The 27,596-nt window shown below is 50.5% G+C and overlaps 1 protein-coding gene across 5 annotated transcripts; it reads left to right on the forward strand.

The window, feature by feature from the left end:
- Positions 1 to 43: 43 nt before the first annotated feature.
- Positions 44 to 25,504, forward strand: Dazap1 (DAZ associated protein 1). Of its 5 annotated transcripts, none has more exons than XM_004632677.3 (12): positions 44 to 276; positions 9,382 to 9,422; positions 10,055 to 10,221; positions 10,476 to 10,541; positions 12,432 to 12,542; positions 13,841 to 13,889; positions 17,179 to 17,261; positions 19,811 to 19,964; positions 20,922 to 20,951; positions 21,186 to 21,326; positions 22,478 to 22,654; positions 24,555 to 25,504. In XM_004632677.3, exons 1-12 carry the CDS (start codon positions 248 to 250, stop codon positions 24,728 to 24,730), a joined length of 1,224 nt encoding a protein of 407 aa, XP_004632734.1. In that variant the 5' UTR covers positions 44 to 247; the 3' UTR covers positions 24,731 to 25,504. The 5 variants fall into 5 exon arrangements, with proteins under 5 accessions (XP_004632734.1, XP_004632735.1, XP_004632736.1 ...); XM_004632678.2 differs by having other exon boundaries at positions 24,558 to 25,504; XM_004632679.2 differs by having other exon boundaries at positions 12,435 to 12,542.
- Positions 25,505 to 27,596: the final 2,092 nt, after the last annotated feature.

Below are 27,596 nucleotides of genomic sequence, written 5' to 3' on the forward strand. Positions count from 1 at the left end.
CCTGGCACCGCCCTCGGAGGCCCCGTGCGGGAGCGCGCCCGGGCATGCGCAGGGCGGCGGCGCGGCAGCGCGGGGACGCGCGGTGACCGTTGGCGTTGAGGGGAGGAGGCAGTAGCCGCGGTCGCCGCCGCCGCCGTTGCGCAGATCTGGGCCGCGGCTGCGGGTAGGGCGACGGAGTGGGTGACCTTCTGGAGGCGGGAGCGAGCCAGGAGGCCGGGGGACGCCGAGCGCCGCCGCCGCCATCGCCATGAACAACTCAGGCGCTGACGAGATCGGGTAAGAACGGACTGGTGGGCCGGCCTGCGCCGCCGCTCGGGGCCCTCGCCCCCGCCCCGCCGCAGGCCCCGAGACGCCGCCCCCGGGGCGGGCCGGGCGGGGGCCGCCCCGTCAAGGTCACGCCGGCTCGGGGGTGGGGGTGGGGGGACGGTCGCGCCGCGGGTCTGTCTGGACCCGGCGCTGGGGGCCTTAGAGGAGCCGCAGGCGGGTTTTTGGGTCTAGTGGCCTCCATAGAGGAGCTGGGGCTCTAAGGAGACCTCAGACGGAAGCCAGGGGGTTGGGGAAGCCCATAGAGGGCTGGCGGCTCCCTGACCGGATCATGGTGTCTTTATAATCCAAGTCGGAGTGTAGGAACCAAGGGGACCCCAGACAGGAGCCCCGGGATATGGGGGACGCCAAACCGGACTCTGGGAGTCTTAAGAGTCCAAGTCAGCGTGGGGGTCGGCAGAACCCCATGCGGGAGCCAAGGCACCTGGGGGACTTCAGACGGGAGCCTGGACGTCTGAGAATCCAAGTTGGAGTGTAAGGGTTCGAGGGACCCCAAACAGGATCAGAGGAGTCCTGGGTCCCTAAAAAAAAGAGTTGGCATGTCTGGGGAAACCCATGCAGGAGTCGCCGCCACCGTCTCCTCCCGACTTCTCTATGCGTGAGGACCCTGAATTGTGTCCTAGAAGGCCGGGCGCCCCCAGCCGGCGCCGGAACTCGGCGGGTCGACGCACGTGGTGAGGCCAGTTGTGAATTTAGGTTCTGCGTCCCTACAGCTTTGCCCGCCTTGAACTGAGGCTGTGGAGTGCTTCTCTGCCCCCGAAATGTTAGGAATGAGGGCAGTCCCTTACCTGAGACCCAAAGGTCCAAGGTCACCTGGGGGTACCACCCGAAGGGCCTCATCTTGATTCTTGTTTTGGTGCAGGAATACCACGCCGCCCTGCTAAGTGGCTGTGTGTGTGCTGTGTGCCTTGTATGGGGCTTTCTCCTTGCGCAGCCTAGAGGAGAGGAAACCTGTGACCCTAAGACTCCCGTATAATTACAGTCTTGCCTCATGGCACTCTTGCCTGAATTAAAAGGGAAGAGTCCCACAGGGCAGAAGGCCTCATCCTGTGAAGGGCCAGGGGCTGTCTTCATCTCCTTGAAGCTGCACCAGCTGCTGCAGTGAGGATCTTGTGCTTTGATAGTTGAATTCTTCCAGGAAGAGGCTGGAACAGGGGCTCAGGCTGGGTTTCTTCCAGGTCTTGTGTGAGTTTCTCAGTCCCTCTGCTTTTAGTTTTATTGCTCCATTTGGTAGGGAAACAACTTCCTTGGGCCAGGTCTGCTCCACTGCCAGTGTGGAAGTGAAGTGCTTATGGGCCTAAGGCATCTTCCTATATTGATTTAGGACAGCAGTGCTTATTTCTAGCATGCATTGTACTCAGCACTCACTGGCTAAGTAGTGGGTGACAAGTCATAGCATTTCACGGTAGAGGAGGGAACCTGGGAGAATGAGCCCTCTGCAGTGGTCCTGGGATTGATAGCTGTTGTGCTTGCTAGGCTCCAGTGTCCAGGGAAACCATTTTCTGCTGCCAAAAGTATGAGGTGCCCTCCCTCCTTCCCTGGGAGAGTGCAGACCTTAATTAGCTTAAAGGAAGGGAAGAGGGCTTTGAGTTCCTGGTTCAAGATGCTGACTAGCTATATTCTGTGTACCTGACAGCTTATCCTTGGTGTTGGCAGTGAGGAAGCTGTGCAGAGAGGTACCTGGGGCCTGAGGGTTTGCTGCAGCCCTGTGGGAGACTCAGGCACTTGGAAAGCTGTGGTGGACTTTGTGATGGCTATGTTTCCCTCTCCACCTGTCAAATCTACCTAAATGGCTCAAGTTTCAAAGTTATATTTTTTTTTCTCCCTTTTTTATGTGGTGCTAGAGATGGAACCCAGTGGTTTGGGCATGCTGGTGCTGTACTACTGAGCTATACCCCAGCCCTTAAAGTTCTGAATACAGATACCCTAGAACTTTCTATTGTAAGTAGATATCTTGCCAAGAAATATTGACAAACACCCATCTTATGCAGATTTCTTTTCACATTGTGTGGAAGTCCAAGATCCATTCATGGTCTGCAGAGTTGCCCTAAATGTCACTATGGTGCTTGTGACCCTGTTATACTTTGATGACAGGTCTCTGTAGTTTCCTTTGAGGAGACCACAGCTGCTGAATGTGGTGAAGTGGTGGGGAGCATTTTGTCCTTGGATTGAGGATGCTGTTTACTTTTAGGTGTCCGGGAGGCTGTAGCTGGGATTTGATAATTTTGATGGTCTGTGGGACACTCCTCTAGGGACCTTGGACTTCTTCATTCCTGGTACCTACTTTGAGGCCCTCAGGGCAGGGCATGATGGTCAGGAGAACCTGTCCTTCTGCCAGACACAGACAGAAGGCCAGTGTCAACTTTTCCCTTCAAGAAGGAAGCAAAATTTGGGTGGACAGCAGTATAGGAAGGGCTCAGTCCCAGGAAGTGTGTCCCAGGAAAGTTTTGGACACCCATGATCACTGCCAGGAAGGCAATTTGGCTCATCCTTCCTGTGATCTCCACTTCAGGGTTTGCATCTTTGAAGGAAGAGCCTAGAAGTCAGTGAGCAGGCTGGTAGGAGAGAAGTGGGGGCATCCTAAGTTTATTGGTGTTTTCTGCTTCCTGGTTTTGCACTTAGCTTAGGGGGTAAGGTGGCTGGGAGGGGGAGGAAAGATGATGCCAGCACCAGGCTCCGAGTAAAAGAAGTGAGGGCCCAGAGGCTGATGAACAGGAACATTTGAGCCTTGGCCTGAGGACTTCACCCTCAGTGTAGGTCCCTTGTATGCAGACTCTTTTTTTTTTTTTAATTTTTAAAGTCATTTTAATATTTTTTTATTTTTATTTTTTATTTATTCATGTGTGTGTGTGTGTGTGTGTGTGTGTGTGTGTGTGGCCAGCTCAGCTCAGCCCACCAGGGGGCAGGGGCTGGCTGGCATGTGGTGCTGGAGGATTGAACCGTGGTCCCTGTGCTTTGCTAAGCTTGTTTTAAATAGGTGCTTTAGACCACTGAGCCATCTCACCAGCCCCTGTATGCAGACTCTTAAGAGAAGTCTTACAGAAAGCCACCCAGAGGTTCTAGGGCTTCTTTGTGAGCAGCTGCTTTGGTGTCTGATGTGATGTGCCCAGGTGTGGCTAATGGACAGAAAGGCTTACCTTGGGTCACTGCAAGGGCTCAGGCCACTTTTTCCTACTGGTTTCTGGTGCAACTTTACATGGAATGGTGGAGCCCGTGGATGATTTTACTGTATCTGGTACACTCGCCATTCTAAACGGAGCATCTTTGAGGTCAGAGTCATAGAGAAAGGGAAGTCACAGAAAGCAGAAGAAGTGGAAAAGTCGTGTGGGACCCCAGTGCTGGCCAACCTGCAGCTGGGCAGTGGTGATGGAGAGTTGCTAAAGTAGCTCTCAGTATGTTTGTGCTTTTGTGACAATCCTGAGCGTGGTGGTAAGGACAGAGTTTAATTTCTTCCATCTCTTCAGGTGGAAGTCCAAGACTGAGGACTGCATTAGCTGAAGGCCTTGCTACATCAGAAGGTGGCACAAGGTGGCACATGGTTATAGGGGATGTGCATAAGGGAATGTCATCAGCCCACTCTTGACGATTGCACAAAAGTCACAATGGCTCCTCTGCCCATTGATCTAATCCCTTCTTTAACATCCCACCTCTTTGTACTAGACCTGCTAACCAACACAAGAATGCCAGGAGGCACCCTCAGACCCACCTGCTGTGTCTACAGACTGGCCTAGGGTTGTGTAGTAGATGTGAGAACAGTTTTGGAAGCAGATACACTAGAGTTGGGTCCTGCCTGGGCCCAGAGTGGAAAGAATGTGGATGTTAGGGTTTTCAGGATGGAGAGCAGCACAGAACGGAGGGCCTGACTCCAGGGGGAGGCTGATAAGGAGAGGGGCAGTACTGAGGGGCTCCTAGGTCATTATAGTTTTGGATTCCTCTGGGGAAAATCTCCCTGTGGGAACTGGAGGAAGTTCCTCTTCTAGGGTTGTCCTAGGTCCTGATCGGCATCCCTGATCTGCATGCCTGATCTGCATGCACTCCATGCCAGAGCACCCCCAGGTGTGCCAGCCACACATGTCCACAGACAATGAATTCCCAGGCTCAGGCTGTGGCACTGGCATGGGTGTTTGACTTGTCCAAAGTGAGAGCTGCTGTTTGAGAACATCTTTGGTTTTTTTCTTTTCTTTTCTTTTTTTTTTTTTTTTGGCAGAACCAGGGATTGAACTCAGATCCTTGCGTTTGCCAGTCAAGTGTTTATCCTACTAAGCCATCTCCCCGGCCCCATCTTTGCTTTTTTCAAACACTTCCTACATCACAACCCAACCTGCACAAGGCTGTGCCGACCTTTGTGCTGTCCACATCCATCAGTGATGTGTGCACTGCCAAAGTGAGCAGTCTTTGGTCTTTGTCATCTGGTTCCAGTGTGTGCCTGTGTTTGTTCCTTGTGGTTTGATTACGTGTTTCCTGGGTCTGAATCCTGTAAAATTTGCCGTGAAGTTGGATCATGCTCTTTACCTTTCTTTGATTTTGAGGGTTTAAAATAGGCCATTCAGGCTGGGGAGATAGCTAGCTCTGTAGAATAAGTGCTTGCCTGGCAAACACAAGGACCTGAGTTCAATCCCTGGTTCTGCAAAAAAAAAAAAAAAAAAAGACCAATTTGACCCTGTCTTAAAATTGGCCATCCACAGTGCTAGAATCAGCTGCTCCCCACAAAGGAAGTGCTTCAGTGCTGCCCCCCACTTTTTTTTTTTTTTTTTTGTATTTAGTACAGGGTCTACAGGATATCAATACGTAGATCCAACTCATAGTGATCCTTTTGTTTTCAGCCTTCCCAAGTGCTGGGATTACAGGTGCATGCCACTATTACCCAGTCTCAGTCACAGTCTCAGCATACCAGGGATTGAACCCCAGCCACTGTGCTCTGCCTAAGCAGATGCTTTAGTCCCCTGAGCTATCTGGCCAGCTTCCCCCCACTGCAATTTCTGGAGGCACTGTGGTCTTGCTGATAACTCTTCCTCTTGACATGAAGACAGGCTCAGAGGTGCAGGGGACTTTCCTAGGTCATCCAAGGAATACATGAACTGGACTGGGGAGTTCCAGGGCCTTTGCTGTCCCAACACAGAGAATGTTAGGCTTGCTGTACTCCTTCCAAACTGCAGCTTTGGGGATTTCTATGAGGCCTTTTTGCTTATCTAAGCTCAGCCCTGTGACAACACTGTTCCTTTCAAAGGAACAGTGGTTGGGTGCCTTTTTCATCAGTGTCAGTCACCTTGAGAGTTGTGAGCAGTGCTTTCAGGCAGGAGGCCCCTTATTGACAAATATTTAGGGTCTGACATTTGGCCAGGACAGTGAGCTGTACGGGTGGGCAGAGTGACTAGGACCTCTTAAGGAGGACATGAGTGATAGTAGTTGAACTAGGGGGAGGGAGAGGCCAGCAGGCTCTGCTTGTTTTTGTTCTCAAGAAGAAAAAGGCTCCGTAGCAAAAGTCAGGGTTGGTTTGTTTCTTGCTTTTTGCTCTGTGAACTAAGTCCATGAAAGAGCAGTGTTTGTCAGTAGAGTCTGTTGGCTCAGGTGCCCTACATGCTGTGCTTCAGGGAGGCAAAGGTTGTGAAGTTTCTGGATGGATAGAGGCCACCAGTAGTCAAAGATCTCTAATGCTTACTGTCAGGCATCAACACCCTGCAGTTATCCTCAAGTGTGAGAAGTGGAGAGCCCTCCACAAACAGGTTTTTGTGATAGCTGAGCTTTACAGGTCCTAGGGCACAGAGCCATGGGTCTGAGGCCTGTGTGCCATGCTTGTACACTCAAGGACACATTTTTCAGATCAGGTGGGGCAGAGGTAGGATAGGCTCTCTTGGCCTTCTACTTCAGAGATGCCATCATTGTGTAATAATCCTGCCCCGGGCCTGTGGGCTGAGGCTTGGAGTAGAGTTTTGTGGTAATACATCATTTGCACAGTACAGTGTTCAAGTGTTCGATTCACACCTTACCTTCAGATAGTACTAAGGATGCTTAATGAAAGTGAGCCAAGAGCCAGGTTGGCCGTAGGTGAGCAGGTCCTGGTCAGTGAGACCTCTGGGGCTCTGGTCCTCTCTTGTAGCTTCACTTGTCCATAGTGGGACAGTGGCCAAGGGGCTTGAAGGTTGAGACTTAGTGCCTGGGCACAAGAGACGACCCTGCAGCTGAGGAGATGAAACTATCTGCTAGCATCTTCTGGAACCTTCTGTGAGTAGCCTGGGGAGAGTGCCCATCCCACCTGCAAGCAGGAGTGGCCTGAGAAGCCTCTCACATGGGCACACAGCTGGCATTTGCTCCCCTCAGGAATGTGGAACTTGTACCAGTTCCCCTTGCTGTCAGATTTTTTTCACAAGTAAGAAGTGTTTGAGAAGCTGGATATCTGTCATTTCCTTGGTAATGAAAATTTTCACAACTTAAAATTGTAATTTACAGAAAACTGTCAACATGGGAAAATAAAAATTCCCACAAAGACCATCTGCATGGCTACCCACCATCACCACACAGATACGTTGGGCACAAGCCAGAGACCTCAGAGCCCCATTCCACGGATACTGTGGTGTGCATTATTGCTGAAAACAAAGACATGCTTTTAAACATTTATTTATTTATTTAATTTATTTATTTTGGCGGAACCGGGGATTGAACTCAGGCCCTTGCGCTTACCAGGCAAGCACTTACTCTACTGAGCCATCTCCCCAGCCCCACATTTATTTATTTTTAAAATTTATTTATTTTGATGCAGGGTCTCATGTAGTTCAGACTGGTAGTGATCCTCCCATCTCATCCTCCCTAGCACTGGGATTACAGGCTTGGGCCACGCCACCATGCCCGCCAACCTCTTAACCCCGGGGAAGGGGTCGCCTGCTCCACTCGAGGGAGGAACTAGTCCCTGAGCTTGCATAAGCACGCGCTTAGTGGGCTGAGCTGTCTACTGACCCTTCCAGCCTGCTTTAAATAAACAGTACAAGGAGCAAAATCTGGAAGTTGAGCGGAACATCACATTAGCACCCCAACTGCAGGTTTCTTCCACTTTTTTCAGTTGGACCCGTAATGACATTTACACCCTTTTCCCCTTCATTCCCAGTTTTTGCAATTTAAATGAGGTCTGGAATTTAGACTGGTCTGACCAGTTCCTTCCACTCCATTATGGCTGATTGAGTTGCTGGCTGGATTGAGTTGCATGGAGGAGGTACACCTGTTCTGTTCAGCACCTTCCTGTTTTGTTTGGAAGGCTTGTTAAACAGAGGCTGGCATTTCTCAGGGAGGTGGACTTCTTGTTTTGGCTTTAGTGGTTGTCTCCTTACCTCCTAGGGTGTCAGCCCATGCTGGGCAAGTGAGGAGTGAGGCTCTCAGAAGCACTGCTCCTTCCCAGCTGCTGGACCTGACCTGAGCACTCCCTGGCCTGGCTCCCAAGAGTGCGTAGGAGATGCATGGTTTTAACTTAATGAGGCCTAAACCTGAGCCTCCTGCTGCTGCTTGCTCAGCAAGTTTCTTCTGGAACATGTCTCTGCAGATCTGTCCCTAAGAGCTTGAGCTGCTCTGGGTCCCTACCTTTCTGAGCTTTCTGTCAGAACTGGGTGAATGGGGGGGGGGGATAGGTTGCTTATCAGCACTTTGAAAATGGCAGTGGGTGCCTTTCTGGTGGTAGGAAAATTGTTTTCACACTAAATTATCCTTACTTAGAGAAAAAGAGTAGGAACAAGCTCTGACAATTTTGCTGTGGCAGGCACTTTTGCCAAGGGCTAACAAAGAAGTGACAGGCTCCATAGCCACCTGGCAGGGGTCTTTCCAGTGTAGCTGTCAGAGCAGTAGGAGAAGCTGCCCTCTGGCTGGATGCTTCCTCAGTTGCTGAGCACTAGAAGGGTCCTTTGTCTCAAAGCCCAGTGTGTTGTGGTTGGCTGCTGGTGGGAACTTGGGAGGTGGGGATCTGGCATTTCTACCAGGCCAGGTGTTTCTTATGTAACAGGTGGTGTCTCTGAGCCCAGAGTTCTAAGTTCTGGACAGTCCACTTTAGAGGTTGGTAGTGGAATTAGTGCTCAACTGAGGGACTTGTCCCTCTCAGGGTAAGCAGGTAGAACAGGAAAATTGCAGCTGAGCTAGGTAGAGCCACTCTCCCTGCCTCCTAGTCCATTGGGTCTGTCCCAGGGCTTGTCAAGTATTGAATGACATCTGAGGTTCTTTGGGAGATGAGCCCCAGGGTCCATTGTGTGTCTCAGCTTTGCTAAGTAGATGGCATGGGTGACACAAAGTCAGCACAGTGCTCCTGGCCATTTGCATCTGCCCTGATTGGGACAGCTTATAAAGAGTAGGAAAGCTGGGCCTTTGAACATCAGATTCCTCATGATACAGGCCCCTGTGAATCTGGCTGAAAAGACTGTCCAGGCTGACCTGGGGTGGGAGTGTGGACTTGGAGGTTGACTTCATGGACCTTGTTCATGAGCATGAGGTCACTACTTGAGGCTCTTTCCTACCCTTTCTCCAATTGTAGGGAGTGGTGTCTTGTGATCTGCTGTTCCTTTGCTGTACTGTGGATGATCACTCTTTTTCCTTTGTGGTGCTGGGAATGGAAGCCAGGGCCTTTTACACACTGGGCAAGCCCTTAACCACTGAGCCACACTGCTAGCCCTGAGCTCAAACTTACAGTCTTCTTGCCTTGGTTTCCTGAGTAGCTGGGTGGTACTGTGCCTAGTTTATGATCCCAAGGCTAGACTTCTTAATCATAAAACACTTGCTATATAGCCAGAAAAGAAAGCATGAGTCCCACTTGGAGACAGTGCTGGACCATGCTGCAGAGGTAGCTTTCCTCTTATGGCAGAGATGATATGGGCTTGGGGATAGGTCATCCTGTGGCAGTGGAATCATTTTCTGTATTTGTAAGCAGTATAGACACAGCCATGTTCTGTCACTGTAAGCTCTAAGTGGATATAAATGAGCATGTTTGTGTACATTCCTTCCTTTTAAAGGACAGCTTTTGGGTGGTGGGATGCAGTGCTCCTGAAGCCAAGTTGATCCTGAATGTTTTCTGTTTTCTATGAATTTCAGGAAGCTCTTCGTGGGTGGTCTTGATTGGAGCACGACTCAAGGTAGGTGGGGAAGGCTGGAGGTTGTGAGGCTTATCTCTTGTGACCCTCTTGGATCTGTTGAAGCACTTGACATTCTTTTGGTTTCTGGGCTTGGGACTGTGGGAGCTGATGGATCAGAGCAGTGCATGTTTGCTTTGCAACCGTTAGCTTGATCCTCTTTTCTGTCAGCCCAGGGAAAGTTGTAAACTATAGTCACTGAGGCAGGACTGTACTGTGTAAGGGTAAAGGGCTCTGAATCCAGTGGGGCAGAGTGTGTAGTGAGGTCATTGTCCTGGACTACAAATTGCCATGTGAAGCTGTCATATTTTCTGTCCTGTCCTCCACAAAGATAGAACTTAACATAGCTGTTTTCCATGGTTCTGATCACTAACTTCTAATTTAGGAGGACATAATGTAGCACTATGGAATTCCCTTGGTCCATCTCCATGGCCTCTGATTCTCTTCCATATTAGTTGCTAAGCTAGTTGACATATAGGGGTCCTTGCTGACATTTTCAAGGCAGGATGATGAGCTGGGAGAGAGCAAGTGCGTGTGTGTGTGCTGGCATGTGGATGAGTATACGCTCCAACCATGAAACATGTGCTTAATATTCTGGTTTATGTGTCTGTGCTTTTGTTCCCATCTCTGAGCAGAGACTCTGCGCAGCTACTTTTCCCAGTATGGAGAAGTTGTAGACTGTGTTATTATGAAAGATAAAACAACCAACCAGTCTCGAGGTTTTGGGTTTGTCAAATTTAAAGACCCAAACTGTGTGGGGACAGTGCTGGCCAGCAGACCACACACCTTGGACGGCCGGAATGTAAGTGTTGCCTTGTGCTCCCTGCCCTGTCTAGCCTTCAGCGTAAGTTCATCATTGAACTTCAGTGTTGTTGTAGAAACTGTTTTCATGTGGGGCTGGTTGGAAGGTTAGACAGACCACTGGGGTCCGATGGGTTTATTAAACACAGTAGCCAGTAGCAAACCAACTTGTTGTCCAGGTGGCTGCTGTTGCAGACAACTTTCTTAGAGAAAATAGCCTATGGTTACTACAGTCTGCCTTGAAACTTCCTACAGATCGATCCGAAGCCATGCACACCTCGAGGGATGCAGCCAGAGCGGACACGGCCAAAGGAAGGATGGGTAAGGGCTGAGTAGCTTCCCTGTGTGCTATTTTCTGACCTGGGTTAGGTTGGGTTTGGTTTAGTTTTGTTTTTGTGATTATTTAGTGATTCAACCCATGGCCTAAGGGTCAGGGATATAGCTTAGCAAGCATAAGCACTTGCCTGGCAAGTGTAAGGTCCTGTGTTCTATCCCTGGTACTGCAAAAAAATAAATAAAACCCATGGCCTTCATGCTGAGCTATGTTCTCAGTCCTTTTTAAAAACTGCTTAAAGAGCCCAGGAGATAACTCAGCAGTTTAAGTGCCTGCCTGGCAAGCACAAGGTCCCAAGTTCAATCCCTGGTACCACCAAAAAATAAGTAAATAAATAAAAATTTCTTAAGATAGAATCTCCCTATGTTGCCCAGGTTGGATTTGAACTTACTTTCTTTTTTTTTTTTTTTTTTTTTTGGCAGAACCGGGGATTGAACTGAGGCCCTTGTGCTTGCCAGGGAAGTGCTTATTCCACTAAGCTATCTCCCTGGCCAGAATTTGAACTTTCAGTCACCTTGGCCTCCCAGAGTAGGGGATGAGAGGCATCTGCCACCATGCCTGGCTTTCTGACTTTATATAAGAAACTTTTCAAGTATAGAAAAATTGGGAGACTAATATAATGAATACCTGAATATTCCAGTAGATCCATTAGTTAACGTTCTGCCAATATCTGTTATGTATTGTGCCTATCTCCCAATATAGATACCACTCCTAACTAGAGGTATTCTCCTAAAGTCAGAACTCAAACCCACCTTCACTGTAGTAAGGACATCATATGTCTGGTCTTTACATTTCCACAATAGTTTCATAGATGTCTCTTATCTTATGGCCTCCCTTTGCAGACTGCAGTACAGTCAAGGTCATGTCCTGCTTGTCCATTAGCTAAATCTCCAGTTTCCTGCCAGTAGTGAGATGTGACAGGCATGTAATAAACTGCCTAGTTTTTTGGCTTTTGACCCATATATGCACCTGTGAAACTATCATCACAGTAGTGGTGATGACCACATAAGACACAAAGGCGTTGGATAGAAAACAGGAGTGGTTAGAAGCAGGGGTACAAAAGGGCACCTGGGACCTGGATCAGGGAGATGGAGCAAGACTGATGTCCTACCAGACTCAACTTGCTAGACTTTCTTTGCTCATTTGTGTGGCCAGCTCAAAAATGTCTTCCTGAGACCTAACTTTTCTTGGCTAGCTAGCTGTAATTCATTCTCCCGCTCCCGCTCCCGCTCCCTCCCTCCAGGACTAGGGATAGAACTTGGGACCTTGCACTTGCCAGGGAGGTGCTTAAGCCACTGAGTTATCTCACCCAACTCAGTGAACAGGGCAGGCTGCCTATAATCCCAGCACTTGGGAGGCTGAAAACAGGAGAATCACTATAAGTCTGATCTATGTAGTGAGACCCTACAGACCCTGTCCTAAATATAGAAAAATAAAAATAAAATCTTTAGCCTTGCACTACAGAACTGTATGGAGTCTTGCTGTGTTGCCTAAGCTGGCCTCAAACTCCTGGGTTTAAGTGATCCTCCTGCTTCAGCCTTTCAAGTAGCTAGAACTTTAGGCCTATCATCTGTGCCCAACTCATGGAGCTTTGATACTGTGGCAGTTACAGTTCAGAACAACAGGCAGGGTGTGTGGTATGCCGTGTATGCACTTGAAACATAACCTTGCGTGCTGTAGATCCTATCACCTTAGTCTGCAGAGGAATGAGTCAGTACAGCTTAGTGTATTAGTTGCTCTTTGGTCTCAGTGGGTTCCTGGAACGTTTTGGTCTTGTCTTTAGCTGATTCGAAAACTAAGACAAAGTTGTCATCTAACCTGTGGGAAACCTTAAAGCCTCACTGCACACTGCTAACCCCTTTTTCTCCTTGACACAGCAGAAAGGACCCAGAAGCGATAGCAGTAAATCAAACAAGATCTTTGTCGGTGGAATTCCTCACAACTGTGGTGAGACAGAGCTCAGGGAATACTTCAAGAAATTCGGAGTGGTGAGTGCTTTGGCATGCCAGCAGCACTGGCCAGTCACAGTGACTCCTGCCCCTATGGCTTCCTGGAGGCTGAAGGTGTAGCACACATTCCTGGGCACTGGAAGCTCTCTGGTGTTCCCAGTGTCTTGTACCCTAGTCTTTCCCTTTGTGGTCAGACTTTTCCAACAAGTGGAAATTAAGCAGGTGGCCTTGTAGTAGGTAGGCCTGCAGTTCTCTTGTAACCAGCATAGTGTGAAGCAGCAGAGTGGTACCTGGCGAGACATGGGGTTTGGCCTGGCTATGGAGACAGCTGTGCCTGTGAAACTGCTATCCCTTGGTTGTTGGTGAGAGTGTCCTAGACTAGTCCATGATCCTAACCTGTGTGTGCACTTGGGTTAGCTTTTTTTCTCTCTGACACCCGTAGGGAGATGTTTTTTCTGGTCCATCCATCAACAGAGTAACACACATCTTGGAGGGGAGCTCACCTATCTACCAGGCCCCCAGGGTTGTAGGATGCTGTTTCACCCATTTCCTGCTGGATGTGTTCCAGCCATGGCAAAACTCCTACTGAGTGTGGTTTTGTTTTCTGGAAAAAGTTGGAATCTGGTGGAATTTAGACTCATGGGAGTCACAGGGAAGAACTTGGCACCCTATGGTATAGACAGCCAGGATCCTGAGCTCAGCTACTACTGGGGCTTGGTGCCAGCGAGGGTGTGAGCTGGAAGACATACTGTCCTGTGAAGAGAGACTGTCTCATGCGATCCTCGAGGATTGTGCTGCCAGCTCTTGGTGCAGTTGGTGTTTCAGGTGTACCAGGGGGTGCTGCAGTTGGATGCCAGGGAGAAGGTGATGGGCAGGGAGGGCAAGGGGAAAGGGGGAAAGGGCAGAGCACTAGGCTGCAGCTGACCAGGAGCCGCTGCAGTTGTCCTGGAGGCACTCAGTTGCTGTGAGAGAGCTGAACATACTGCTTCTATCCATGTCTCCCTTCTCTTGAGTGTGAGTAGAAAGGGGACCTTTGAGGTTTTCTGGATACTGTCCCCTGCTAGGGTGCGTAGCCAGGATCATGGTCCCTTTTCTACCTTAGCAAACTCATGGTCAGGCAGTGGGCTGGGCCCAATGGTTGTATCTACCCAGTGGGCACTGGCCTTCCACCTCTTTTCACACTTGAGACCTATAGAGGCAGCATTTTCCCTGGAACTTGCCAGGCTCAGTCAGTCCCCAGTAATTGTCCCTCAATTTTAGCTCCTGCTGGAATGAGATAGTTCCTTGACATTTGTCCCCAAACACTGCCCAGGCCTCACTCTGCCCTCTCCTTCCAGGTTACCGAAGTGGTCATGATCTATGACGCGGAGAAGCAGAGGCCTCGAGGTAACGACAGATCTTGTTTGTCCTGACCTCTGCCCTTTCCCCCTCAGATGGCAAACTATCTCACCCCAGACCCAGGCTAGGAGGTGGCCGCAGGGCATTGCTCAGTGAGGTTGAATTGGAGACAAGCCGCCAAAACCTAGGCTTCCCTCGCAGCCCTGCTCAGCCTGTCTGCTTCCCCAGGTCAGATGTCACATTGTTTTTGGCTCGTCCTTGTGAAGTTTTTATAACCAGACATGAATTCCTACATGGTTCTGTTTTCACATGTCTCCTGGAAGAGTGTGGTTCCACAGACTGTGAGCTTGCTATGCCGTGTCGTCTCTGTTCTTGCCAGTGTGGCCAGTCCCTCTCACACTTCCGCTGCACCTGCCTAGCTCAGCTTGGAACCTGGGCTTTCCTTGCTCTATCCATGCCACTCTACCCCCTACCCCCTGTTTTGTTTTGTTTTGTTTTGTTTTGCTTTTCTCTTCAGGTCAGAGGGGCAGGGGAAGGATAGGGGAGGTGCCCCTTGGGCAATCTGCACCATCTGCGCTTCATCCACACTGGTTTGGGCCCGGGGTGGCAGTGCCCACTTTTTTCCTTTTTTTTTTTTTTTTTTTTTTTTTTTTTTTTGTGGCTGCTGCTGTTTGTTGCTGCCTGCAGTTTTGGTTCATCAACTGCTTTTGAGCCAGCCATGTGCAATGGCGCTAAGTCACATGGCCCTTTATGTGCCCCGTACCCCAGGTCAACAGAGGCAGCCCCTTGGCCCACAGCATGCGCCCGCCATGCTGGAGAATAGTTTGCCATTTGAACTTCATCCTCTTACTCCATGGTTAAGGAATGTATTTCTCACTTCGTGTGATTAAGCTGTTAAGTTTTAGTCTTAATTTAACATAGACATACATATTTAGTGATGTACTTAAGTGTCTGATAATAAAATACAGTAATGTTAAGTAAGCTGTTTTTCCTTTTCTCTCTGAATTGTTTGTGATTAACGATATCTTTTTAGATTTCTCTTCTCCAGGTGCTAAATTATATCACACAGGTACAGGCCCGTCCCGCAGTCAGAGGAGGGAGCGGCTTTGCTCCAGTGGGGTGTAAACGAAGTTTCAGTGTGTTTCTGTCCCGCTGCTGCCTCTTGACAGACAGATCGTTCTAGACAGCCCGCCCCGGGCTCCTTCCCCACGACCCACCGCCTCTTGCACTGTTCCCGGACCAAGCCAGCCCTGTGGCTTCAGACACTCCTGCTGTTTGAGAAAATGTCAACTTCTCACATGTTGTCATCACCTATATTGTGTTCCAAATAATGCCTCCGATCTTGCGAAACCTCGGTGCAAGGAAGCTGAGGGCTGCTCTTGGGTGCCCCTGGTCCCCCTGTGGCCAGGCACAGCTATGCACCTGCTCTCCCAGCTGTCCTCGTCTGGCTGGGACTGGATGTAGATAGTGTTGCAGAGCCCACGCTGATGGAAGCGTGGCTGGAGCTGCCTAGAGAGTTTTGGGGCAGGCATGTGGATCCATATCCCTGAACTCAGCCTTCAGGACCGGAGAGGGTGCCTGATAGCAGAGGGCAGATCATGGGTCCTTCCAGACAACAAGCTCTTTCTTGGTTTCTCTGAATCTTTTAAGTTGGATCTGTCTCCTGCCCCCTTTTCTTTCTGCGTCTCGGTTGACTTTAAGATAGTGGATACATCCCTGTCTGTGGGACCCCACCAGTGTCTCCACCACAGAATGTGTTGTGTGCAAAAACTCATGCCTCATGGCAGCTGCAGCCCTGACTGGCTCACGCTCGCTCCAGCCTGCTGCCTCTGCTCACCTTTCACTCCTCTGGCCTCAGGTTTTATGCCTTCTGGCCTTTGTCTCCTCCCATGTGCTTTGCCTTCATGGTTCCACTCTCCCTCCTCCTGTCCTGTGCCACCTCTGCGCATAGTCATGCTCAGGTACAGCGTGTGCACGGAACATATCAGAAAGCTCTGAGCCTTGGTTCCTTCCCCAGGAATCTTGACACCTCATGCTCCTGAGCTGCCCTTTCTTCCCTACTTCCATCCTTTCCTGCCCACAGTTTTCTGTCCCTGGTCCCTGCTGGCTGGAGTCCCAGCACCCTATTTCATCAGCTTGAGAAGTCCTGTTGACAGGCTGCTCCTTCCTGGGGTCCCTCACCTGCTCCGACCCTACTCCCTACCTATAGCCTGTGGCCACCAGCTCGTGCCTCTGTCCCATGCACAGTGGCCTGTGTCGTGCTGTCCCTCTGCCGTGTGATGCTTTGTAGTACACCCTGTGCCCCTGCCACGAACACAGGTGTCACCCTGACTCAGCCCTGCTCTCAGCTCTTCCCAGCTCTTCCCTCATCGTCTTTTCTTCTGAGGTCTTCAGGCATCCCTGTGCTGCCTGCTTCTTTGTGCCCAAGCACCGAGCCATTGGGAGGTGCTGATGCACATAGGGCTGCCGCCCACATAGGACGAGACACGCCCCATTAGCTGGGTGGCCATGGTCACCCCAGACCAACTAAACTTCGTTTATACTGCCACTTTCTTGTGTTTGGGAAATGCTAAAATTTTTTTTTTTCTTTAAAATTTTCTTTTTTAATTACATGGTGCCTCTTGCTCTTGCTGCTGACAGCAGAATTTGACCTGCTGGAACCCGTTGTGGCCTGTATCTTTGTGTTTTACCTGTTTATTTACTTATATACATATAAACATACATATATTACTCTGATAGGACTCCGCGGGCTTACCCAACAGTGTTGGATAAGCTTAGCGAGGCGCTCACTGTGGTAGAACTGTACTTGGTTAATGCTTTAGAACAATATATGGCTGCTGTCAGCACTAGCTGCAAAGCAAATTGCAAGCCAAGGGGGAGAATCTGGGGTTTCAGAGAAGCAGAGCTACACCCACCCACACACCCTGATTGAGGTGGCTCTCCGATGTCCCCTCTTGCTGTGGCCACTGGCTCTTAACCTCAGAGCCAAGAGCCAGCCTAGGCCTTAGATGTACTAGACTGCTCGTTAATTGTCATGGAGACCTCTTAAGATGTGGTCTCCGATCCCACATGTCTCTGACCCAGTTCCCAAGCCCACTTTTGGGCCTGGGCAGAGACCTCAGTGGTCTGGATGGGGGATATGGACGTCACAGTTCAGCCTTGGCCACTCTGTTGAGATGGCAGCTCCCAGGCAGGGAGCCCCAGCTGGGCTGAGCATCTTCATACACGCTTAGCTGAAACCCTGGGTTGATCCCTTGGTCCGTCCCTAATACTGTTCATCATCCTGTTTTGTGTCACAACACCCTGCTACCTTGATTCACTCTTCGTCGTTGGCTAGGTTTTGGATTTATTACTTTCGAGGACGAACAATCAGTGGACCAGGCTGTCAACATGCATTTTCACGACATCATGGGCAAAAAAGTGTGTAGTTGTAGTTTTATTTTACCTTAAGATCAAACCAAGTCTTAGGCAACTTAGGGATTTCACTGGAAAGGAACATTCCTTAGCAGACAGAGGGTCAGACAAGTTTACCCTGTGGTTCCAGCTGTGTAAGGCTGGACCTAGTTCTGTCCTGGGGCTGGGGGCCCCTTCCCCAGTGGGCTGGCACTCCTGGGCTAGGGGCGGGGCATGGGGGGCCAACCTCCAGTGAGATCACAGTGTTGCCTCAGGCTTGGTTTCAGCGACCACTCCTTCAGATGTCTGCCCCATCCCCTTTGTGTAATGGCGACTTGTAATGTGACCAGCAAGGGCCTCTGAGAACTGAGGTTCCACTTAAAACTGAGAGAAATGTAAAAACATCATGAAGGATTGGTTTTTTAAATTGGGTCACTTACTGTGAAACTCCGGGACCAGCCACATGCTCTCGATATAGTACTTAACCACTGTGCAGTCAAGTGACCTCTGGTTGTTTGATCTTCATACTGTGTTGTTCCCACAGAGCTGAGTAGGGACAGCACATTGGGCCCTTGACAGTGGGGCTCCTGAGGAGTCAGCTTGAGGGGATGCCCCAGGCACCCTGCAACTAAGGCTCGGGGGCCACATCTGAGCAAGACTGCTTTTTGGTCTTTGTAAAAGCCCGCTCAGTGTTTCAGGTGGTGCTGAGCTGCCTCGGTGTGGGTCTGATGAGGCCTTCACTGATGCACAGCTCCGCCTCCTTAGGGTTGATGCCTCAGAGAAGGCCATGGCCAAGATGTGGTTCCCCTAGCCCCAGGGTCTGTGCCCTCAGTCTCCTTACCTGAGCCTTGGTTAGCAGCAGAGTGCAGTCCTTCCTGCATATGGGTGGCCTAGCATCATTTGAAGACTTCATGACTTCCTTTTGGCCCTAACTGAGCAGGAACCAATCCTTTTTTGACATTGCTTGAAGCTTTAGGTTTAAAATTAGCATGCAGATTGCAAGAGACTGGCAGCTGTGAACTAAGTTCAAAGGACTCTGCCTGCAGTATTCCAAGGTCCCGTGACATTAGAAATTTAGAGAAAGTGAGGCCTTGCTATGTGATGCAGAAAAGGCTATGTACTACACGTCGGTGCTCCGTCCCCAGGCACCTCCCCTGATTCCCCCAGCCATATCTGACCTGGCTGAGGAGACCTGGTGGGGGAGGGGCTCATTGCCACAGTAGACAAAGACTGGAGAGTCTGGCCTGCCCATTGCCAGCTGACCTTCACTGGTCACCACTTGGATTGTCAGTGGGGGCTTCTGCTTATGAAGGACTCAGTCCCCCGTGGTACCAGGTGACTGCATCTGTGTGAGCTAGGAAAGAGTAGAAGAATTATTTTGAGATTACAAGCACTGCTTTGCTTTGTAAGCAGGAACCAAATTCCCCTGAGAAGAGTGTGTGAAGACTCATTAATTTGAGTCCTTTGAAATGGGTCCCTTGGTCCTGCTGTTGCATTGCCCTGAGCTAACAGGATTCTGTTCCCATCATAGGAGTGTCCTTGGGGTATCAGGCAGGTGGGGGGACTTTGTACCTCTGCCAGGCTTCCTGTTTGTTCTCTAACAGACAGAGCCAAAGCAATTCTGAATGCATACCGCCTCCCTGTCCAGTCTGAGACCCCAAGGATAACTCCAGGTAGAATCTTCGTCTCTATTCTCATTAAAATTTATCCTAAAAATAAGAAAGATTCAGAGTCTTCCAAGCTGAGGCAGCTCTGGAACTGGGGATCCTTTTATTGTCTGGCCAGTTTGAAAGGAGGCAGAAAGGCAAGGTCAGGCCTGTGCTCAGAATAACTAGGTCGGGTAGGGTTGGCCCCATCCCCACCTGTCCCTGTCCCTACGTCCTCAGAGACTGAGGCCCTGGCCATGCAGGGAGAGTCTGGGTTGCTGCCAACACAGTATGAAGATTGCTTACTGATTCAAATGTCCATTTTATTGCATGTTTGTTTACTTTTTTGTTAGATGTAATGTAAGATTCTCTTATCACATCCATTCCCTCTGACATTCCTTTTGAGTTAATTGAGATTCTTTAAGCATTAGCCTGGGGAAGGTAAGTCTTTATCTTCCATTAGACATTTTAAATAAAATCTTAAGTCAAAACCAACTGTGTTTCTCAGGTATGCGGTAAAATACAGGATGTTGGGCTCTGAGACGCCCAACTGGGATGAGGCTGGGGAGGTGCTGATGCCTTCTGTCCCATTTTCAGGAGGGTGCTGCCGCCTTAACTCGGGTGAGACCCAGTATGGCTCAGACCTCCAAGGGTTCTTGGCTCCTGCTGCTGCCCACAGCGGTGGGGCGCGGGTGTCTTGCACTTTATCTGTTGTACCTGAGAAACATTTTTTAAGCAAAAAAAAATTAAAGAGCAAAAAAAAAATTTTTTTTTAAGAAAAAAAAATACTGGCCTAAATAAGGTTTATAGTTAAGTACTTAGTCTTAAGTTGTAAGATGCTAAGTGTAGTTGTAAGTTACTGAGGGTGTGTCTGAAGGGAAGGGGCACTGGGCTGAAGCTGCTCCCTAAACCTCAGCTCGGTTTGTTTAGGTGGAAGTTAAACGGGCTGAACCTCGGGACAGCAAGAGCCAAGCACCAGGGCAGCCAGGTGCCAGCCAGTGGGGCAGCCGTGTTGTGCCCAGTGCCGCCAATGGCTGGGCAGGCCAGCCCCCACCCACGTGGCAACAAGGATACGGCCCACAAGGTAAGGCAGTCGGAGCTTTCTCTTTCCCTCACCAAGGAGACCAGGGTTCCTGGGCCTGGCTTTTTGTGTAGCAGTTTAGGGCATACAGGTGGAGGAGGGTCTGGACACTGTCCCAGCTCCCAAAGGCACCTGTGTTTCTTTGGTTCTCAGTAGTGTTGCTGACTGTGGCTTCAGTGCTCCCTGCAATCTGGGGAGTAGTTTACTGTCACAGGAAAAGCTGCAGGAATGGCTGCTGCAGGTCTGAGCACGTGAGAGGTTAGATTTGGTTCAGTTGGCATGAGGAGTTCTTCCCTCTGCAGTCCCTGGCATGGGTATGGTGGGTAGTACCCCCAGTGCACCCTGAGGACCTGGTGGATTTGGATCTTACATTTTTTGTCACCTTTGCCAGGCAGTCTGCCCAGTGTTGCAGTGAGTGTGTGGTTGATTGCCTAGGTCTCTTAGGTCTGCAGATGCCCCCCTACCTCTGAAATGGATGTGTGTGACCTTTGAGTTTCTCAGGGGATCTCCCTCTGAAATGTGTGTTTGCTTCTGGGAAGGGATCCCTGGGCTCACACGTGGTTACTACTATGCCCTGACAGCCTGACAGAATAATTTCTGTACCCAGGCATTGCAGGAGGCTGTGTGCACTGTCCCTGTGCTCCTAATTTTTAGAGGCTGGGAGGTGTTGGTATCCTCCTTTGGAGTTGGGGTACCCCTGTCCCTCTTTAGCAAGCAGTGCCTGCCTCTTGGGGGAGGTACTGTCAGGTACTTGGGGACAGGAGGCCACTCTGACAAGGTTTAGGAAGGGCTTCATCCACAAGACAGGCTCTGATCAGTGCTGCCACCCAGAGGCCTAGGGTAGCTATGTCTCTGAGCCTCAAGAGGGATCAGGAGTCAGCCCCAGCCTGTGGCTATGGCTCCTTGGCACTGAGTATGGGGAACCTAGCATCAACCCTTCTCTTCTGTTTTCCCATCTAGGAATGTGGGTGCCAGCAGGACAGGCAATTGGTGAGTCCTTACTTGTAGAGAAAGGGGAAGAGCAGACTGCCACAGTCCTGAGGCTGCTGGCAGAGCTCCATCCATCTGGCCCTGCTTGTGGTCGGGAGCCCTGCTGGTGGTGGATAGTGGCCTGGAAGTGGTGTCCTTCCATTTCCTGTGCTAAGGAAGAAGGGAATGTGTAGGCCCCCAGTGGCCCAGACTTGCTATGTCACATTCTTCCACTCACTCTGCTCTGTGTTCCAGGTGGGTATGGACCACCCCCTGCGGGGAGAGGAGCTCCCCCACCACCTCCGCCTTTTGCCTCCTACATCGTGTCTACCCCTCCTGGCGGCTTCCCTCCTCCTCAGGGCTTCCCACAGGGCTATGGTGCCCCACCGCAGTTCAGTAAGTCTCCCCCAGCCCTTGCCTGCTCTTGCCATAGTGACTCTGGGACACAGGTGTGGGCCAGGATTATACTTTACATGGTCTTGTCAGAGATACCTGTGCCACCCTGTGCTTTCCCTGAATGTTCAGTGCAGGGTTGGAGCAAATGACTTCTGTTGCCCCTGGCTCTGCTCCTTAATGTTCAAGGTGCTCACAGTCCCTGCAGGCCTGATCTCCCTTGGCTGAGTCCTCCGAGACAAGATCTGGACATCGTGTCTTGTTTAACCACACGTCGGAGCCTTTTTGTTGTTATTTTGGTACTGAGAGTCAAACTCAGGACTTGGAACTCTGCTTGTCAGGCAGGCACTTATGCCACGGAGCTATGTCCCTTGCCCCATGAGGGCCATTTGCATGGGTGAAACCTCCACTCTTTGTTGTTTTGAGACAAGCCCAGGGTGGCCTCCTGGGTCCTGAGATTACAGGCATGTACCACCACAGCTGGGTAAAACCTCAGCGCTTGCCTGACTTTACTATACACTTTTCTTACTGGAGATTTGAATTAAAATCTGCCACCGTGCGCACACTGTTAGAGCACTTATCTCATGTCCTGCAGGTGTGGGGATCCAGGCCCCATGCACGTGTGTGGGTTTCTTGGTGCCCATTTCAAAGGTAAAGAGAAACAGGAGACACACACTACCTTACACAGTGTGGCTGAGAGACAGGTGGCTCGGCATGGAACTAGTGTGAATGTTGCCATTTTCTTTTGGTGTTAAGGGTGCGTCACATACTTGAGTGACATTTTGGGCCTCAGGTTGATTGTGGCTGAGGCCTAGAACCGGACATTTGAGTTCTATCTGGCTCTAGGGAAAAGGGTTCCCTTGTGTAACAAGATAAGATCCTGGCAGAACCCAAGGCTGTTAGCTCACTCAGCTCAGCCTTTGTCTTACTGAGCACTCGGGTTCCTTACCTTCCTGCACTTGCTTGTGCTGTGTGGGCTGGGAGCTTTCTGTCCTTTCTAAAGGACATTTTGCCATGGAATTCCTCCCTACAGCATTACATCCTGCACCTCTGGACACAGGCCCAGGAGAGCAGGTCTCTTGTGCGGGTTCAAGGTGGAAACGTTGCCAGATCTGGCTGCACGTCACAGCTTGTGCCCTCTGTTTTATCTGCAGGTTTTGGCTACGGGCCTCCACCCCCTCCACCGGATCAGTTTGCCCCTCCAGGGGTCCCTCCTCCGCCTGCCACACCTGGGGCAGCACCTCTGGCCTTCCCGCCCCCTCCATCTCAGGCTGCTCCAGATATGAGCAAGCCCCCAACAGCCCAGCCAGAGTTCCCCTACAGTCAGTATGGTGAGTGCCTGCAGCCCCTGTGTGTCCTGCTTCCAGAGGCCTCTGGGCCTGCTGATTTGGGAGCCCAAGGCCAGGCTTGGGAGGTAGATTCTGCAGTCACTCTCGGGACTCGAGGCCTTACTGTGTGTGTCAGGGCCCCTGGCCTGACCTTTTCCCCTTGGTTGGTTTGGTTTCTCCAGCAGTCCTCTGTAGAAGGCTCAGGGCTATAGAAGGCCCTGGCTGGGTGACAGGCATCAGGGTGGGCTGGGGGCTGGAGACAGCTTGTCACCATGTGGATAGTGCCTGGATAGACCCTGGGGGTGAAGGTGACTGTGGGGCCTGGGTCATGACACTTGTCTCTCCATGTCTGTCATTCCTACCTGGGGCCCAGTGCCAAGGTCTACCTCAGTCAGGACAGATAGGGGTCTGGGGGTACCTATTCTGGGCTCCTGTGGAACCTGGGGACACTTGGCGTAGTAGATAGGGTCCAAGAGATTCACTGCCTGTCAGGCAGGTGGACCTCAGCCCTGAGGGACTTCTTGTTAGCGTGGGTGGATGGATGGTGCCATCACTGCACACACTGGTTCTTGGGTTTGGTGTTTTCTTTCTGAAGCTGATTTTTTTCCTTGAGGTACTGGAGATTAAACCAGAGCCTCTGCACTGCATTAAATAAGTCCTCTGCCCTTTCAGTTTAACTTCACATCATCATCATCATCATCATCATTATTATTATTATTATTATTATTATTATTATTGATGTATTTAATACAGGGTCTCACTACACAGATCGGACTTGTAGTGATCCTCCCGTTTTCAGCCTCCCAAGCACTGGGATTACAGGCACGCGCCACCACACCCAGTTTCATTCCCATCTCAGCGTGCCCTGGGGGCAGGGCTAGCACAGCATGCCAAGGATCAAACCTTGGTCCCTGCACTTGCCTAAGCAGGCTCTTTAATCCACTAAACTATCTGGTCGGCCCTTACATTAGTTCTTGACCATTGCATAGCTCTGGGTGCCATGGCTGCAGGGAGCCGAACACCCATGTAGGGCCTGCTTCTGACTCCTGTGGTTGCCTGGGCCTGACTCTTAGGGTCAGGCTGAGCAGCCAGTGCTGTGGGTGCCACCTCTCTGCTGCCCTCCCATATCCCTGGACGGGGGAACCTCTGGGCCAGGGCAAGATGGATACTGGCAGTGCCCTCAGGATCTCTGCTGGCTCCAGGAGTGCCCAGCAGCATGTCCGCTAGTGCCCCAGTTGGGAGCTCAGGCCCGGGGCAGGCCAGAGCAGGGTCCAAGCTATCCACATGAAGATGGTGCTGCCCCCTTTCCCACCAAGATCTCCTACCTTGAGGTTGGTGGTGTGTGTGTCTGGGTCTTGTTTAGGGACAGAGAGCCTGCCCAGTGGATATCATCGCTCTGACACTGGTTGGTCAGCAATGTGCCCCATACCCCTATTAACCATCAAACTGGCTGCCACTTTGAGATTTGGGCCTTGCAGGCTCTGGGCCCAGCCCTGAGATGTCCCTGTGCTATGCTGGAACGTGGGATGGGCCTGGCCTGGAAAGTGCACACACGAGCGAGAACAAACTCTCAATGCCCTGGGTCTCTGGCAGCTGGATGGTGTGTAGCAAAGCCAGATGCCTCACCTGCCTCACCTGAAAGCACCAGGAGAACGCTGGATCATGTAGCCTGTGAAGGATTGGGAAGCCTCCTACCTTCTGTGTGGGTCCTACCCATGAGGGTTTAAAGATGAAACTCGTGACTTGTCTCTTTGCTGGTGTGCCCCCAGCCAGGCTGCGTCCCTGGTGCCTTCCTGCCCTGTGGGGCCCTCACACTTGTCTTGAGTCCAGGCTGCTGCCCAAGGGCAGAGCTGATGGGCATGTGGACTGCTGAGGCCCAGAACTCACAGCGCTCTCTCCCCAGCAGGTTACGGGCAGGACTTGAGTGGCTTTGGACAGGGCTTCTCTGACCCCAGCCAGCAGCCACCCTCCTATGGGGGCCCTTCTGTTCCCGGCTCAGGGGGCCCCCCCGCCGGTGGCAGTGGCTTTGGACGAGGTCAGAACCATAATGTGCAAGGATTCCACCCCTACCGACGCTAGGACAACGCCATGTGGACGTCCGCACCGCTGAGAGCAGGATTTGAAACTTGTGAACTTTTGACAATCAGACTTGTCGGAAAAATAGCGACTCAACCTGGGGGTGGGGGGAGGGTAGAGGCCTGAAGGCGGCTGTGGGTGTCCGGACTGCAGTTTTTAAATACATTTCTTTCTCTGACCCATCAGCACAATAAAAAAAAAGTCACTGGTTCAACAACAGGGTTTAAAAAATGTCTTCAGCTTTAATTCAAGACTTCAGGTTTCTTTTCCTTCCTTTATTTTGAGATTTATTTTCCTGAGCCTTTTGTTTTACCGTATATTGTAAACTTTTATGTTAAAAATATACATTTACAAATTGTGAGATTTTTAAGAGAAATTTTCTACGATGTATACTGGCTTATTTTTTAATTTAAAACAGGGTTTGGTTGGCACTGGTGGGGTGGGGGCATTTTTAGCCCCCTCACTCCTGGTTGGGGGTTGGGACTTGTTGGTCCAGAAACTCTGGGAGCTAAAGAAGAAATCTACTGAGTGTGTTTTTGTTTTTTGTTTATTCCTTGCTTTTGTCAGCTGGTTACCTGGTGGCATCTGTAGGCAGGTGACTTCCTGCCGGCCACCTGGTCCAAGCGGCAGCGCTGACACTGAGGTGGCATGGACCCCGCATAGTAGGCGAGGCCTTGCTGGAAGACCACCTCCCTCGGGCATGTGGCTTCAGGGCACTTCCCATTGACCAGTTTGACCCTGGTTTGAATAAAGACAAGTGCGTTTGGATTAGAAACCCACATCGTGTCCTTCTTTCTCTTCTGATCTCGCCTGTCCTTGCTTTTCCCAAGATGTGTCAGGGAAGATGTAGAGCCCAGATGTGGCCCAGCCTTACGTATGTGCATGTGAGCAGAGCCTGGGGACCTGGCTTGTGTGGGTAGAGGCCTGGGATCCTACAGGTATGAATATGGGCATCTGGTGTCCATCTCCAGTTGTCTTTGGGGTGCATTTGTGGTTGGTTTAATCTCAGCTCCAATCCCCCACCTTGTATTGGAGCCTAGGGCCACAGTACCACTGTTGGACTACTTCCCCTTCTCAGGTCTCTCATAGTTTGCCCTGGAAGCAACACCAACAGTGTCTGGACATTAGGACAGGGAGGAAGGACATCTTCCGACCATTCTGCTGTAGAGGGAAGATGAGGTATTGGGCATACCTATAATCATAGCACTTGTAAGGCCAGGGCAAGACTGAGTTCAAGGCCAGCCTGGGGTACACAGTTCAATGTCTCAAAACAATTTATATAGCCAGACTTTGTGGCATATATCTATAATCTCATCATATAGGCCGAAGCAAGAGGAGCTCAAGACCAGCCTAGATTATTTTATTTTTTTTAAATGGGGTCTCCCTATTTAGTTCAGGCTAGTTTTGAGTTGAAAATAATTCTTTTGGGCTGGGGAGATAGCTCAACGGCTTAAGCACCTGCCTGGTTCACAGTTCAATCCCTGGTACCATAAAAAAAGAAAAAGTGATCCTCTTCCTTCAGCCTCCCCAGTGCTGGGATTAAAGGTGTGCACCATATCTGCAGAACCTGGACTATAGTAAGACCCTATCTAAAAAAAAAAAAAATCAACTTTAAAACTTGCTGGCTTAGCCATGATGCCTTACCAAGAAAAAAGTCTAGCATGTTGGTACACATCTATAATCTGAGTACTCAGGAGACTAAGGCAAGAGAATCCTTGCAAGTTTGTGGTCATCTTGGTCTCCATCCAAGACCCTGCTTCAAATACTAAAAGAGCTGGGGCCACCAGGCATGGTGGTGTATACCTGTAATCCCAGGACTTTGGGAGGCTGAGGCAGGAGGGTTGTTGAGCGTTTCCGACCAGCCTGGGCTACACTGAGCTCAAGGCCAGCCTAAACTGCACAGAGACGGCATGGTGGCACGCCTGTAATCCCTATCTCAAAAAGACCATAAGAAAAACTGGGGATATAACTGAGCCCAAAAGCCTTGGGCTCAATCTCAAGTCACAGTGCTGAGGACGGTGATGGACCCTTAAAATCCTAGGTACAAGGCAGGCAGATTGCAGAGTTTACTGCCAGCACATGATGGTATTTCACGGAGGCCTGGGCTGGCAGAGAAGCAGCCTACGGTCGCCATCCCTGGTCATATTTGTAGTAAGATAACCAGTTGCCACACACCCCTGGTACAGAGACTGACCATGGAGCTGGCCCCAGTATTGCCTTTGTTCCCTACTCTGTTTCTACCACACCAATTTAGGAGAGTTGGTGTCTCAATTACTTTTCTCTCACTGGGACAAAATACCTGATGCCCAAAATTAAGGAAGGAAAAGTTTAGTACAAGGGGCTGGAGAGATGGCTCAGTGGTCTAAAGCACCTACTTGGAACAAGCTTGACAAAGTATAGGGACCGCGGTTCAATCCCCCAGCACCACATGCCAGCCCTGCCCCCTGGTGGGCTGAGCTGGCCACACACACACAATAAATAAATGTTAAAATTAAAAAAAAAAAAAGTATGTAAATTATTTTTTAAAAAAAAGTTTAGTACAGGGTCTCACTACACAGATCAGACTCCTAGTGATCCTGTTTTCAGCCTCTGAAGCACTGGGATTGCAGGTGAGCGCCACCATGCCCAGTCTCAGTCACTTGTCTCATCGTGCCCTGGGGGGGTGGGGCCCATACGGCATGGGCATCAAATCCCGGTCCCTGCATCTGCCTAAGAGGGTGCTTTAGTCCCCTGAGCTATCTGGCCAGCCTGGAAAGGTTTATGTAGCTCACACTTTGGAGGTTTCAAGTGCATTCTCAGCAGGCTATAAGGTAGAGTGGCACATGGCAGAGGACTGCAGTTCATGGTGGTGGCAAACAGCAAGAGCAAA

Source organism: Octodon degus, unplaced genomic scaffold (assembly GCF_000260255.1).
Source record: "Octodon degus isolate 3935 unplaced genomic scaffold, OctDeg1.0 scaffold00050, whole genome shotgun sequence".
Lineage (NCBI taxonomy): Eukaryota > Metazoa > Chordata > Mammalia > Rodentia > Octodontidae > Octodon > Octodon degus.

Coding starts and splice junctions, on each gene's coding strand:
- Dazap1 (XM_004632677.3), top strand. CDS start 248: ATGAACAACTCAGGCGCTGACGAGATCGG. Junction 277..9,381: donor TCAGGCGCTGACGAGATCGG/GTAAGAACGGAC, acceptor TATGAATTTCAG/GAAGCTCTTCGTGGGTGGTC. Junction 21,327..22,477: donor TGGTGCCCCACCGCAGTTCA/GTAAGTCTCCCC, acceptor TTTTATCTGCAG/GTTTTGGCTACGGGCCTCCA.